Source organism: Manacus candei, unplaced genomic scaffold (assembly GCF_025592945.1).
Source record: "Manacus candei isolate 608988 ecotype Guabito, Panama unplaced genomic scaffold, ASM2559294v1 h1tg000043l, whole genome shotgun sequence".
Taxonomy (NCBI): domain Eukaryota; kingdom Metazoa; phylum Chordata; class Aves; order Passeriformes; family Pipridae; genus Manacus; species Manacus candei.
In genome coordinates this window covers 16,510,377-16,526,118 of record NW_026138091.1, presented here as the reverse complement: position 1 = coordinate 16,526,118, position 15,742 = coordinate 16,510,377, and the positions used below count along the sequence as shown (strand labels likewise).

The following is a 15,742-nucleotide window of genomic DNA, read 5'->3' as shown; positions in this document are numbered from 1 at the left end:
CCTCTGCAGTAACACAGAAACAGCTCGAGCTGGTACCTCCGAGTAGGATACTCGCACAAGGGACCCCTGGGTCTTTATCCCCTCACAGTCTCCCCGTGCACACATCTCGGCTCCTGCACTCCTCTCCCTGTCCATCCACCTCGCCGGTGTCACTGGTCTTCATCTCCTTTGATATCCGACAGGCCGGCAATTCCCTGATCCTGCTGGGTCTCGCCGCGTCCATTCACCTGGCTGACGTCACCCCTCGTCGTGCCCTTTCTTATCCCGAAGGTTGGCAGTTCACGGCCCCTTGTCTCGGGCTCCCACCCAGAGCTCCATCTTCATTTCAATCTGCGGCTTGCGAGTCCAGCTACAGGGACCAGACTTACTCAACAATGGGTAAGGGACGTAGCGGGATGATGTCTGCAGTCCCCCTCCATCCCATTTCCTCCTGTATTAAGCCTTGCTGTTTGTTCCTTTGTCACCCATTCACCCAATCCCAGTAGCAGCCCTCAAGGAGCACTAAAGACACCGGGACACACATTTCACGGGATAACCACTTTGTCCCTTAATTCGCCGCCTCCCGCGGCCGCGCCTGCGCGAGCCCTCCCGCCACCTCCCGCCGGCACCGGACCGCGCTTGCGCCGGGCTCTCAGGGCGGGGGGTTCCGCGGGCGGCGAGCTGTGCCCTGTCGCTGCTCCTTCTGCTACTCTTGGCCCTGCCCCTGCTCCAGCTCTGCCCCTGCTCCAGCTCTGCCCCGCCCCGCCCCTCCCGGCACGCCGGCCGTTCGCTCCGCAGCAGCCGCACCGAGCCGAGGCCGCTGTCGGGAGTTCCCCTCCCTTCCCCTCCTCTGTCCCTGCTCGGGGCCCGACACAGCCCGCCGGGTGCTTCCCGCGTCCCTGTCGCAGGATGAAGAGGATCTTCGGGTTCGGAAGGAAGAGGAAAGGGCAGCCGCCGCCCGGCAGCGCCTCCCTGCCCTGCCCCGCCGGTGCCTACGAGCTCCGGCAGAAGGATCTGGGCAAGCTGCACCGTGCGGCCGCCAGCGGCGACCTGGCCCAGGTGCGGCAGGGACTGAGGAAATACGGCATCGACGGGCGGGACAAGGCGGAGCGGTAAGCGCGGGAGCCGCGGGGGTGGGCCGGGAGCCCCGGGTGCACCTACAGCAGCCCCCGGGAGCTCCCCGCCGCAGGGCCGGCAGCGCCCTGGGAGGAACGGGAGGGCGGGCGCCGCAGCCGAGCGCAGCCCTCGGCTGGCTGTGGGAATCGGGCTTGTGTTGTCAGAAACCCTGTGAATTCGGCCGAGTTGGGAAGGACTTGTAATGCAGAATAAACATGATATTTATTGATGCTGCGTGCACAGTTGCCTTTAGTGACTGTGATGTGGCAGCCAAAGCCAGTCTGATTTTAGGTGGCAGTTAATGAGTTGTTTGCACTGAGGCTTTGGCTCAGCTAATCAGTACCTTGGATTGGAAGATCTGGTTAGTGACTTGCAGGAAAAGCTGCTGCTTCTGACAGTGCTGTTGTGTGAATTTTTGAGTCACACACAGCAAGTATTTGGCAATTCTGTCTTCAGGAGAAGCCCTGGGCTGCAGCATAGTTCCTAGTGATCTAGCATAAGGGAATTGGCTGAAGTTTTGGAGACTTGTATGTTACAACCCTTTAATACCTTTTCTAAAAAGGCTCGAAGTAAAAAGTTTTGTGATATTCTGAAGAGATGCTGGTTTTGGCAGGGTAGCTCAGCTTCTTAGGCTGCCTGTCCTGAAGGCTGGACTTGTGGTGACCAGCTCGCTTATTGCCCTAAAAACACCTAGATTTGTAGAAGCAGGAAAGAGCATGGTAAATATCCACTTTGCTAATGTGGATTATGTGCCTGAGTGTTGGCAATTAGTATTTGTTTATGCAGTTAGAGATGGGAGATGCAGTTTAAGGTGAACTGAGTGCATTTTGTGACTCCATTTGCTTGAGTCAGGGTGCCCAATGGCATTTATGGAAATAGTCATCGGGTCTTAGCAGGCCCTAATATGAAATTTGGCTACTTTGTGTGTAAGTTCATTCTCTAGACAGCTTTGTTTCTTCTAGAAAGGTTTCCCTCCGTGTGTCAAGCTATTATCAGTGTTATAGCTGGGGAAAAAAAGTAGCACGCCGTAAAAAAACCAAAACAAAACCCAAAACAAATTTCACAAGAGGCAAGGCAGTAGAGCACTGCAATGATTTTGGCATGACAATGCTCAGTGCTGAAAAGCTTGCCTGAGAGGAATTCAGTGGACAGAGTATGCCTGTTTGCTGCAGCCCCTGTACACTTGGGTTACAGGCCCACCTACTCCCTCTTAGTGTTTGTGGGTGTGATGTGTGGTGTGAACGATCATGAGATGCAATTGAGTTTCAGAGCTTTGTCACATCCTCCAGGGACTCAAAGGCATGACTGGAAATAGAAGTGAAGAATAGGAAACCTGTGAAGCAATGACTGGAATTGTGTATTATTTCAGACTGAAATGCTGAAATGTGCATTGTTCATATGAATATCTCAGTTCCGCTCCTCGGGATTTCCAAAAGCAAAATCCTACACAAGGGACATGGCAAGTCTCATGCCTTCAGGCTCCTTCCATAAAGTGGGTCTTGTAGCCCGTAGGACCTCCAAAAAATGTGTTTGGAACAGCATGAATTAGGAGCAGGCAGACTTTTCAGAGGTGGTCTAGCAAAGCCTTCAGCCGTACTGAAAAAGATAGGCAAAACTCGGCACAGAGTTTGAAGCACTGCAGGCATGATGCTGGCGAGTCATGAATCCTGGGTCAAACTAATCCCTGAGAGATTTACTCTGTCAGCTGCCTGTCAAAGTGAACTCTAGAGCTTAGCATTGCATATCTTGTAGCTGCTGGGTTGTTGGCTCGGGTGCCTTTGAAAGTGTGTGCCATCAGTTTGCTATCCCCCTGTGGCCTCCTGGTTGAGTTGTTTTGTGGCTGCTCAGACATCAGTAGGTCTCTTCTACCCCATGGGTGATCAATGTATGACTGCAGGAGCATCAGGAGCTGAGTCTGAGCAGGATCCCCAGGGGGGTGGCAGAACAGCTTTGGTGTTACTGAAGGTCTCTTGTGGAGACAACTGTGAACACTCTGATGTTCTCCCAGCCTGTTCCCTGAAGTGGATCTTCTGTGGAGCTCAGCAGGACTTGCTCCAAGCAGAGCCATCTCTTTCCACTTGGCAGGTTTAGAGGCTTGGTTGGGAGGGCAGCAATGAGCCCACAGGTTTTCTGCAGACTTTCCTGTTTTCAGAGCTGTCAGGGACTTAAGGTTTGTCCTGTTTCCTAGTGCTTGGTAGCAGCAGCTTTTAGATAATCGTGGACTCCTTCACTAGAAGTTCTGTTTAGCTTTCAAGTAATCTCAGTCAGCCATTTCTACAGAGATTAAGGATCCTGCATACTTGCATGGGAATTTTTCAAAAACTGGTGGTAGTTGCTCTTAGGAGCTCTTCCTTGATGCTTCAGTTTCTTCCGTCTGTAACAAGATATCACAAGTCTTGTGTGTTTTTCTTGTCCTCATGCTCTTTGCTATGGAGGGGACCCATCAGCTGCCCTCTAACAAGGAGTATCTGCCTTACAAATCGCTGAGTTCCTGTGTCACTTGCTACTTAATTCGTGTACCTCCCCCTCTCTGTTCCCACCCAGCCAGGGAGGTGATGTTGCTCTGTCTCTCAGCAAGATACTAAAACAGTTGAACTTCCAAAACCACAGAGGACCTACCTACAGCAATGCGGTTAAAAATTAGTGCAGAGTGAAACTTGTGGTCATATCCATTTATCAAAGCCTGAAATTATGCCTGTCTATGCTAATTTAATTTATTTAATTTTTAGGACACCTCTGCATCTCGCTTGTGCAAACGGCCATGTGGATGTAGTTACACATCTAGTAGAAAACCAGTGTAAGCTAAATCTTTTTGACAATGATAACAAATCGCCACTGATGAAGGTATGTGGACTGTATTATGTTCTTGTAAGTGAGGCTTATTGATTATGCCCTAAATTATGTATTTTGCAGGATTCTTTATTTAGACCTGTGTAGAAAAATGCATATTGTGATTGATGTGGAAGGGCATATATTAGCTAATCTTTGAAGGTGCTCTTATTTCCCAGTATTGGGAAGCTGGGAGAATTGTAACAGAGTGAAAGGTAAGTGTTGGAAGTTTTTCCTTTTTTGTGTTTTGTTCCCAGGCAGTACAGTGCCAGCAAGAAAAATGTGTGGCTATTCTACTAGAGCATGGTGCTGACCCAAATCTGGCAGATGCTGACGGCAACACTGCCCTTCACCTGGCTGTCCTATCTCCTAATACCACTGTAGCAGGGCTGTTACTTGAGCATAATGCCAATATTAATGCTCAAAATAAGGTAAGGTTTTTTTATTTGTTGAAGAAGTTCTTTCAAAAAGTTGCATTCGTATTTTTCTTGAAGATTTTTTTTACTTTTATTTTTAATGGTATCTGCCCTTTTAGGAGGGATATACCCCACTTATTCTTGCTGTCTCTGAACATCATGAAGAGATAATGGAATTTCTTCTTAAAAAAGGAGCTAATGTGCATGCTCGAGATCGGAGTGAAAGGTGAGGGGTTTTCAAAACTCTACATGGGTCTCTTTAGTGTTCTTTAGGTTGGATTGATGAGAGGCATAGGAATGAGCTCTGAAAAAAACCCAGGTAACCACAGAGAAGCTTTTATTTCTGCGTGACTCGTGGAAGTGGGTCATACCTCAGTGGCTTGCTGTCATTCCTCGGTGGATGTTTTCTGCAAGATGGTGTTGTCTGTGATGGCCTTTCTGGCAGGAAACCTACCATTAGCTAAGCAGCATTGCCTCAATTTGAAAAGCCATCTCTTGCATAGCAGCAGAGTTTGTATGTAATTGTTGTCTATGTGGAAGCTTTGTTTGAAGATCAAACATTTGTTTTGACTTCTTCTCCCATTTTATTGTTTCTCATAATACCTAATGAAAAATGCTTTATCTTTTATTAATTTTAAAGTAATGGGGAGAATACTTTTTTGAGGGCAAACAGGGATAAAAATAATTACACTTTCTGTGTAAAACGATCTACTTCATATCATATTTTTGATGTTTCAGAACCCCACTTATGACTGCTGCTTCTGGGGGAGAGGTTAATTTGATAAAAGTTCTTCTTCAGTATGGTGCTGATCTTTCCCACAAAGACACTAATGGATGGACAGCTGAGGATTATGCTGTTATTCATGGATATTCTAGGTAAATTTTAAACTTTGTTGTTAGAGTAAATTGTCAGTTATCAGTGTGGCTTTTGATCATTTTTGATGAGTGCCCAGGTTTAATGGTGTATTGAGACCTGTATTGAAGCTGTGTTCAGTGGTGTCTTCATAGAATCATTTAGGTTGGAAAAGGCCTCTAAGATGATAATCAAGTGAAGACATCAACCTAACACTGCCAAGCCCATCATTAAATCATGTCCCTAAGTACCACATTTACAACATCTTTTAAACACCTGCAAGGCTGGTGACTCAACAGCTTCCCTGGGCAGTCTGTTCCAATGCCTGACAACCCTTTCATTGAAGTAATTTTTCCTAATACCCAATCTAAACTTACCTTGGCCCAACTTGAGGCCATTTCCTCTTTGTCTTCTGGTATGTATCATTCAAGTGTCTCATGTTAGTTTGGAAGTTGAGGAAAATTTCTACACAGAGTTCTTTGTTTAGTTTCAAGTTTTGTTGCTAAGCCCACATCTGCCCAATGTATCCTACGGTTATCCAGAGGTGGAACTTGGCAGATTGAAATACATGTAAGCCCTCTCCCCCTCCCAGCACTGTTGTCCTTACTGGCTTCCACTACAATGACCGAGAACTACCAACCTGTTGTTTCAGAGGAGATACGATATCCCTTTTGTTAAAATCTTGAGCAGTTTTACTCCTCTTATGCATAGCTTTGTGCCTGTTGTTGTTTCTTCTCTAGGGCGGTTAAGAGTGCTTAAAAGCTAAGCTGAAATACATGTACCAAGAAGGAGTTAATAACTTTGTAGGTTTGAATATGCATCTATAGAGTGAACATGACTGTAGTACTGATGTATGTTACTGTCGTGCAGTAAGTGCATATGAGTATATGAATCTATATGGCTATGAATATGTGTGGGATGGATAATAAGTGACTGTAAACTATTAAATGATATATGCAAGTATGTGGTTATTTTTTATCAAATATATTTCCTCTCTTTCTGTATGCAGTCTTAGTAAGCAACTGGGAGAATACGCGGACTGGGAAAGCACAGAAGGTTCTGCAGGTGGTGCACAGGGCATCACGGTACTTGGCACTCCGCAGCGGAGAGGGGCTGCTGCCTTTACGCTGGGTGCACCTGCTGTGGACAGAGGAGGTAGGATCCTTAACTGTGGAGTGGCTCACAAGGAAAATCACTAAGGCCTTTTTTGTAGGGGATTTGTATTGTTAATGCTTACTGTGTTCACCATTGATTTTAGTGGCAGCATCAGGTGGAGCAGCACAAGTTTTGTGAATGTGCTTATTTGTTGCTAGTTGGAGGTGCTTCTTCAGGCTGCGAAAACATTTGATTTGTGTGCTACATGTCCAGGTCTTAAGGTTGTTGCCTTCTGTCTGAACGATTGCCCATCTATATAAGTTTTCATTGAGAGAGGGGGAGAAAGGCAGCCATAAAGAAAATAGGCAGAAGTGTTTTTCCTTTTCAGATATGTACAGTTTAGCCATAGTTGGCCATTCAGATTGTGAAAATCCAATTACAAAAGCGGTAGGTTCATCCCTAATAGTTGTTCCTCTGTCTGTAGTTGGGAAGCAACAGAGGAATTAGGAGAAAGATACGTCTTGTTGATTTTCATGGAGTTTGTGTCTTTGTTTTAATATTAGTAGTTTCATCTGCACTAAGGTCCTTTTAGCAAGTCACCCTGTTTTTCAGCATCACTCACAATTGTTTCTGTGTAGGTGCTGTAGAGACATATTTAGGAAAAGTTATATTGTAAAAGTAAATTTCTTAGCAGTAGCATTGCAGTGTCTGTGTATGCTATATTGTCTTGGACATAGTTTGATTTACAATAAAAATAAAGCTTTTCAATAATTTTATGAATTTTTTTTTTAAAAAACTGTTACTTGTGATTCAGAAAAACAATTAAATTGCCTTGTGATCAAAAAATCATTCAGTCATTTAGTGAGTTTTAAAAATCTAGCCTACACTTATGAGCTCACAGAGCCCTAGAGGAATCTTAAAAAATTAATATCGTAGTATAAATGAAGTAGTTTGTCTTGTACTTTACATCTCAGGCCTTACAAGTGAGAGGTTTTATTCTTTCTGAGTTTTTAAGGATGTTATATTGGAACTATGTGGCAAATGGGCAGAAGACAGTGTTCAAACACTGTTCATTACTCCTTTAAATACAGTTTGTAACTCCTTTTTTTTAAATATGTCAAGAAATACAAGCAAAATATGGGATATTTTTCCTCACTGACTTTTCCCAGATGCAGGATTTTAATTTAGAGTCAAACTTTGTTGCTTTGACTTAGGAACAGTTGCTTTGATCTAGTTGGAGATTTGTAAAGTTTCTTGGTAGATTGCAGGAAATAATTTTTCTTTTTGAAAGGTCTTGGTACAGGTAGTAGTGCACACAGTTACTGTCTCTGAGAGATTAGTAGCATATAGGGAACATTTATTGGCATTAATTTTGCAGTCTCTGGCTTGTACATGCAGAGCACAGGTAGATCCTGCATCAGGAGAGTGCTTCTGATATGCTGCAGTAACAGATTTAGAAGTCTTTGTCAGAGGAAAAGCTGGAATGATCTTGAGAGTACAGAGAAACCCATTTTGGAATTACTTTCTCTTCTTTTGCTCTTCTGTACTATTTTTCTGGGATCATTTTTCAAAGTACTCTCCTCTAATGTGCAAGTCAGCATATTTAAGAAGTTAGCTTTTGCTTATTTGAATATTTACCCTCTTTTTGTCCAATTTGTGCACATTTTTATTAATCACGGACAGATTTGCAAATATCTCCAAATGAATGGCCCAGCCCTAGCATATGGAGTGACAGACTTTTTAGATTTGAAGTTGGAATTTCTTTGGCAAAAACTAATAATTGTGCAATTTTTCTGGAGGCAAGGAGTCAAATTTTTTTTTTTAGCTACTACACTGTATATTAGCATGTTGTTCCTTTTCCATTTCCCTGAGTCCCTGCAGAAACTGTTGGGTTTCCAGCAGAGAACTCTTAGAAAAGAAGTGCCTCAGTGTAATTTGTATCTCCCAAAGTCAGTAAAAATTGTCCTCTATCATCTCTTAAGAAAACTGAGAAATGGAGAAGGGATGAGAAACCATGTTAAGGTAATTTCTTAACTCTTTAAATGTATCTTTTTGATAAGAGTCCTTTTGCTACGTTCATTCCGTGTGGTAAAATCAGTATAAGCAGGACTCTGCTCTCAACATTGTGAAGAAATTTGGTGTCAGGTAGCTGCAATAACTGAACTACACCGTTCGTTGCCTTAAAATACAAAATTTTACTAAACAGGTAAAACAGGATAAAACAGGTGCATAGTGATTTATATTCTGAGCTTCTGTTCCACAGCACACAGATGTGCACACATACAGACACATATGCATCATACTCACACTAGTCAATTCACCCATTTTGGTCCTGGGGGAACACTGTGACCTCTTGTCAGGTCTGTGTTGTGGCTGGTGACATAGACTCTCTATGTGAATGGTTCAGCATGGTCAGATCAATGTAAGCAGGACTCCTATCTTCAGAGGTTGAGGGGTCTGTGCATCAGACATCGACACAACTTTTCAGGTGAGCTGGATTAAGGCAAGAAGTTACTGGGTTCCTTTTTTAGCAAGGGATAACAAACATGCTAAAACCGTAACTTAAGATGAGTAAGTGTAAATGACATAATGGCTCAGAGTTGCATGGTGGTGTGAGTACTAGGAGCCAAGATTTCCTTCAGATTTCTGGATAGTCTATAGCCAAAGTTTAGTTGTTGGCACACACAGATTTTTGGGATGCTTTGAGTAAGGACTTCTGTGTGCAGTATGTATAAAGCACTCTAGAATTGCGTTTGCAGCCTGTGCTAGACAAGGAGTAGTCAAGCTGAGGGAAATACTAAAGTTGTCAGAAGAGTAAATTTCTCACGTTTTTTTTCAGTATTTCAAAATATTGAAATATGGATGTCTTACATGGAGCAAGTAAATGAAGTTACTGTTTGACACTGTACCTTAAGAGTAGAGTTCTATAGATTGTGATTTCTTTTGTTTTCAGAACTTACAACTGTAGAGTAGGCTGGTAGTCACAGTATATTCTCCCATTGCTGTAGCTGCTTTGATATACTGCTTATGTTTTCCAAGTTTCTGGGAATTTCAGTTTATTCTGATGTCATTATTTCGTCTGTCCTTTCCATGCCTTTTCCTAAATGGATATAGAAATTCAACAATCTCCTAACCAGACATCAAGAACAGGAAAATCAAGGAAAGGTATTTTATACAGTAGCATTTCAAATATGAAATGTGTTGTACTATATCCAAATACTAACACATCTATGATTTTTATTATCCTGGAGGTCCCTATATTGATGGTATTGGTTTTATAAATTGTATTTGAGAGCAGCCTTTGAGTGTTTTTTATTTGTTTGCATGTTTTGCATTGGTTCTTTATTATTGAATTTAACATTTGCTTTGTGTCATTAATGGTAATAAATAATTTTATTTTTACATATGTCCTTCTGTTAGTCTGAAAGGGAAATGGACTTCAAATCAAGTAGAAACAGTCTCCCTAGAGACTGCTTTTCTAGATCCCATTTCTACAGTAGTCAGAGTTCATCTGAAAGCTAGCTCATGAACTTTGCCTCTCTTACCTTGTAAAGGACAATGTGACCTGGTCTTGATCATTGGTTCAAGTTACTATTCATTGAAAGCAAAAGTTCAGAAAACTGACTCAGCCATTTTGATGAATTACAACTGTACTAATTGAAAATATAATTGAAGTCACCTATCAAGAGTGATAGCTGAGTGCTCCACACTGTCCGCCCAGCTCTAAGAGGCAGATTTTTATTCAGCTTGGGATGTTAGCAGGTAGATTAAACTGCTGGTACTGATTGAGATAACAGAAAACTGTTACAACTAATTAATATTTTTTAAATATTGCAATAGGAAACATTAAAAATTAGAGACTGTGTTGGTATTTTAACCGTTAGCTTGTCCTTGCACTGGAGATTTCAGCTTCTAAGTTTTATCTACATGACATATACACTGTATTTCATTGTCCAAGAGCCCAGTACAGGTCGGGAGATGTACTCATCAAAATTCCCACATAAGCCCTGTCTTTAGAACAGGCAAAATTTGCATATTCATTTGTGGTTTACTGCTAGTAGAGGAGATGTCTTCAGGCACGATATGCCTTTGTTTTCTTTTTCCTTGCATGATTCTGCACAAGACCGTAGTTTGGTTGTCATCGTGCAACTCTTTGGAAGGTCACCAGTCTCTTATTTATAAGCGACTTCATTTTGTTATGATAGTTAACAAGAAGTAATTATCAAGAACTTGAGGAAATAGCTGAAATAGCTACTATGTGGAGGTTGTTTCTGTTTTTCCCTTCTGTTTTGGGAATTGCAGAACCCTTTTATTTCATCTTAGCTGTCGACAGTTGAGAGGTTTTAGCATTCTTCAATTTGGATTCCTGGAGTTCAGGTTTCTTTAGTACATCAGTGATGTGCTAGAGTGCACTCTCATCAAGTTTGCAAATAGCTCTAAATTAGGAGGATCAGCAGATGCACTTCAGGGCAGTGCTGCCATTCAGAGGCACTGTACCCTGACAGGGTGTGGAAATGAACCGTCAGGCCAGTCTTACAAAATTCAGCAAGGGCAACTGCAAAGTCTGTACATGGAAAGGAAACCAAATCGCTACCAAACATGCTGGGACTGCCTGGCTGGAGAGCTGCTTTGCTGAGAAAGTCCGGAGGGTCTTGGCAGAGTGTGAGCTGCGAATGAGCCAGCAGGGTGCCCTGGCAACAGTGTCCTGGGTTGCATTAAGAGCAGCATAGCCAAGAGACTGAGGAAAGTGATTATCCACTCCTGCTTGGCACTTGCTGGATTGTGTCCCGCACCCTGGTATTTGAGCCTCCAATGCAAGAGAGATTGATTGATCTTTCAACAGTGCACAAGGTCAGTGGAAGGCCATCAGATTCATCAGGGGCAGGAGTACTTGCCCTTTGAAGATAGGCTGAGGAAACCAGGCTTTTTCAGCCTAGGGAAGAGGTGACTGATGGGGACCTAGCAGCAGCTTCTAGTACGTATGAGAAGAAGCCAGGTGCTTCCCAGTGACAGGAGGAGAGATGCAAGAGGCATAAATAGAAATGAGTTTCTAATTGGATGTGGGAACAGTAAACACAGTAAAACAGAGACACTGTAGAGTCTCCCTCCTTGGAGGTGTTCGAGATCAAACTGGATAAAGCCCTAAACAACCTTCCCTGACCTCATAGCTGAGCCTGTTTTGAGAAGGCGGTTAGCTAAGAGACTTCCTCCTTGGCCTGATTTATCCTATGATCCTATGTACAAGTAGCTTGGAGCATAGTATAGAATGCCCTGGGTTTGCCCCTTTTGTCTGCTGAACACTCTTTTTGGTGCAGTGTAGAGAACTGCTGGTGATTCTTCTACTTGAGAATAAGCTTTAGATTTTGATTATGTTTTTTAATTTTCTTTACTTTTTCAGAATAATCTGTAACTGGGTAAAGCAGCAGATAGCATAGTATATAGCATAATGTTATGCATGCTACTTCTGTTAGTAAAATCTCTGCATGTGATGTGTTCTGATGTATAGTATGAATACTTTGGAGGTTCTTTTATTTAATGTCTTGCTAAACCACCACCATTTTGTTCAGTGTTAACTAACATAGCATATTTCTGCTACGCTTTTTCTTTTTTTTTTTTTTTTTTAAGTTTAGACTTGTTTCTTAAACTTTTAGGTATAAGCGTCCAAAGGGGATATACCCCTCCCCTCCCCTCTCCTCCCCTCTTCTTTCTTTTCTTTTTAATTCAGTGTCATTTGAAAAAGCAGTTTTGTTTTGGAAATGCATTCATTCATGCCACCTTGTATTGAGCTGACTACCTGAAGCATCATTCTATTATGACCTGTAGAGTTGTCCATGTTAAATGTTTATATGTGCTAGTTAATTTTTAATGTGCCCAATCTAATTTCAACTAATGTCAATTAATGTTTGAACAGCAACAGATGACTTTTCCCAAGGAGACTCAATCAGGTGAGACTTTAAAAGTACCTAATACTTACCTGAGGAGTTATTTGAGCGACATAGTACTCATTTTGCTTTGCTTTTCAAGAAGCTCTGAGAAAGAGGGAAGCGATGACAGTTGGCATACCTCTGAGGAAGAGGAACTCGATTTTACCCCCAAGGTATGGTGCATTTACAGGAAAAATGTCCTGAAAAAATAAGGGATTTGAAGGCAAGTTTTCTTTGGGATTGAAAGATGCTGCTGTTCCAGCCAATATTGTTTTCTCTTTAGAAACAATCTCTGTCCTGCCAGCCTTTCTTCTGCTGTGAGTTTTTCCTAAAAGACCTGTAACTGGGGCAGAGCATGCAGTATATTTGTAGTTTGGAGCAAAAGAGCAGTAGGTGACAAGGTAAACAGCCATGTAGTTTTATTTGTTCTTGTTCATTTGAGTCAGATTTGCAGACCCTAAATGTTTTTAAGTTACTGTTATAACCTAATCTGTTCTCTCCGTAACCTGTTCTGTTCTTCTCCAAACATTGTTATTGTTTTGTGTAAATTTGGTGATAGATTCCTAACTGATAAAGAAAAAAGACATTTACTTATCAAGATCTACATAAATCCTTCTTCACCTAGTTTTCCTTTCCTCCTCAGCAGGTTCCTCAAGAGTGCTTAATGAATGGATGGCTCATATGGGTCATCTTTTTTCTTTTATAAGATGACATTCTGTGCTTGCATGTGATCTCACACTGCATGTTTTACCTCTGTGTCTGAATGCTCGAGTAGTATTCTTTTTGTCAGTTACAAGCTCTCACACCTACTGATTTTACTAATGATCTGGAGAATTATCAACTTCTGAATGGTGTCTGGAGCATCTGTTCTGTTTCACTGGAATTCTGCAGTGATGAGGAACTGGAGCATGATAGTTCAACCCACTCTGTAATGCTGGAGGTGCAAGCATGTTTAGTTTTAACATGATTTCATTTTCTTGCACTGATTTAAATAGAAATTATGCATTTTTCTGCCATGATTTTGAAATTTAGGGGTATTTTGCTAAGTATACTTGCAGGGACTAATTTATGCATTAAGTCTAGGGATCTTAACAGTTACTTGAGTAGTGCACATTTGTAAGTAAGCATGCTGGAACTGCTATCTTGAATATAGCTGAATTTTACTTAAGTATTATAAGTACTAGAAACAGATTTTTAGAACTGATATGCATGCAAACATAATTTTGGAAGCAGTTTGCAGAAGGGTGCTAGTTTGCTCAGTGTGAAATACTCCCTGAATTGCATACGTGAGGAGTTTTTTTGTTGTTAGAAATATAGGATGAAGTCACCACTATCATAAGGACAGTCTGATTATATTTACTGTTCAAGATTTGATACGAACAAAGAATTTCTTGTTGTTGTTGTTAAAAAATTTTTAAATAAATCTTTGTTTACAGAAGCTGCAGAAGCCAAACTTGACACTGCTAATGAATGCTTCACAGCAGTTCAGGAAAAAAAGTAAGCTATTTGGAAAAGGTTGCATGATATACCAATATATATAAGTAGACTTCCTAAGTAGGTTTTTGGGTTTGTTTTTTTAATTTTTGCTATAATAAATGAGAAAAGTAGCATTTTGAAAACACAGCATTTAATAATTCAGAATAAAATAAGTCATTAAACCTTTTTCCCTCATAAAGTCCATCCTCCATCCTGCCCAACCTTACCTGTCTCTGTTTCCAGACATTCCTAGATGGCTCCTCTCCTGTGCATTAATCTGATAACATTGCTGTTTACTTAACTCCTGTTCACATGCATTTTCCCTTTTCTTGTGCTTTAAGATGATGATGGCAGTTCTAGAATTGCAAGTCCTAAGTCACCAAAGAAAAGTCTCAAACAGCGAATCCCATCAGATGCAAACCTGAACAAAGGAGACAGTGAGGAATTGTTTAATCAAGATGTCTCAGCTGCAAGCAACCTGGAGGAAGAAGAATTGGAGGAGGAGGAAGAAGAGGAGGAGGAGGAGGAAAATGATGATGAAAATCATAATGGAGATGGTGATGAAGATGACGAGGAGGAAGAGGAGGAGGATGATGAAGATTTTACTGAAGATGGAGAGGAGGAGGAAGAGTTGGAAGATGAAGAAGCTCAGTCTAGTGAAATACTGGAAGAGGAGCAGGGGAAAAAAATGGAACCTAAAGGGGAAATTAATGGGAAGTTAGAGTATATTAGTAAAGCTAAGTATGAAGAGGAAACTCAGTGTGGAACTGACACTATCTCCATTGATGATAAAATAAGTAAAGAACATGATGAAAAGCGGGAGGAATCTGTTGATACTCCTGTGTCTTTCATAACTGGGTGTTATGAAAGGTTGCTAGAAAATAAAACATCGATGTCTCCAAAGTTCATGAATAATGAAGTATCTTGCAAGTCAGTACCAAAACAAGCTGTCTTTCAAAATCTAAATAATCTTCAAGATACGCAAGAAAGTTGGAACAGGAAAAGCATGATTCAGGAGAAGTTTCACAGAAATACTGACTTCTGTTTTGCAGACTCTGAAATGACAGATGGGAAAAAAGAGATGCCTCCCCCTCTCTCAAATAGTTGTGGTCTTAAGGAGAAAAAGTCAAGCTTCAGTGATGACTTTGAAAGTGGTAATAATTCTTGGTCAGCAGCAAAAAATCCAGGACTTGAAAGTGAAAGACCAAGCTCTGCCATTCTTGAACGTGTGAGTGATGAAGATAGTGAAGAAGAGCAATATGAAAGAGTAGATGATAAAATCTGTGAACCACTGAAACAAGAAAGTGAAAACTTGCACTTAAATAGATATGAAGAAAATTTGAGAGCATTTCATTCGAGCAGCAAAGTAAGTATATAGGGATGATTCAATCACAGGGATATTTCCTAAGGGTAATATAGGTAAAAACCAAATGGTAAACTGGATTTCTGATAATATGTATTCTTCACATATATGCATCTTTTGATCATCCATTTTTAATGTTAGATAATGTCTTACTCCTAGCCAAAACGGTTTCTTTGTTATAAGAATATGGTTTTGCAGGAAAAAGAACAGGCAGTAGACTCTGGAATCAGTTAGGATTTTCTCAGTTCTATGTACAGTTTTTATCTGTGAAGATTTACTACTGTTTAGGAAAATACATGGTGCGATGGCTGAAAGTGAGGAAACAAAAAGAAATTTGCATAAGATTGAGAGCAGGAAGGTAGTGATTTTCCTTGGAGCAAAGTAGGGGAAGAAAAGGCATATGTTCCAGAATGACATAACTTAATGAAGCTAGAGGTAGGCTGACCTGAGGAATTGCTGATGGAGGAACAGCAAAGACAATGCTTATTTCTGTTCTTTTCAGCTGCTTTAGTTGATCTCTTTTAGGAAGAATCACCTGAACAGGAAGAAGAAGTTGAGAAGCAGGAGAAGGAAGACAGTGGCGAAAAGCTAGTTGCTGAGGATGTGAAAAATTCTGTTTGTAATGATATCTGTGAAGTCCACAATGCTTCAAAAGACAACTCGGGTGAGAGAAATTACCTAAAATGGTGAT

The 15,742-nt window shown here is 41.4% G+C and overlaps 1 protein-coding gene across 9 annotated transcripts in view; it reads left to right on the top strand.

Annotated features, from left to right (window-relative positions):
- The first annotated feature begins 653 nt into the window (after nt 1–653).
- The window catches only part of ANKRD26 (ankyrin repeat domain containing 26), a 52,888-nt gene continuing 37,799 nt past the window's right edge, over nt 654–15,742 (top strand). For 4 of the 9 annotated variants that reach the window (XM_051795342.1, XM_051795346.1, XM_051795339.1 and 1 more), the window contains exons 1-12: nt 693–1,091; nt 3,825–3,939; nt 4,182–4,355; nt 4,460–4,566; nt 5,079–5,216; nt 6,203–6,348; nt 9,403–9,453; nt 12,200–12,233; nt 12,313–12,385; nt 13,649–13,709; nt 14,030–15,054; nt 15,577–15,715. In XM_051795342.1, the coding sequence (XP_051651302.1) occupies nt 889–1,091; nt 3,825–3,939; nt 4,182–4,355; nt 4,460–4,566; nt 5,079–5,216; nt 6,203–6,348; nt 9,403–9,453; nt 12,200–12,233; nt 12,313–12,385; nt 13,649–13,709; nt 14,030–15,054; nt 15,577–15,715 (2,266 nt within the window). In that variant the 5' untranslated portion in view covers nt 693–888. Of the gene's footprint in view, nt 1,092–3,824; nt 3,940–4,181; nt 4,356–4,459; nt 4,567–5,078; nt 5,217–6,202; nt 6,349–9,402; nt 9,454–12,199; nt 12,234–12,312; nt 12,386–13,648; nt 13,710–14,029; nt 15,055–15,576; nt 15,716–15,742 lie in introns of all 9 variants that reach the window. The other 5 variants (XM_051795347.1, XM_051795340.1, XM_051795348.1 and 2 more) reach the window with 5 other exon arrangements.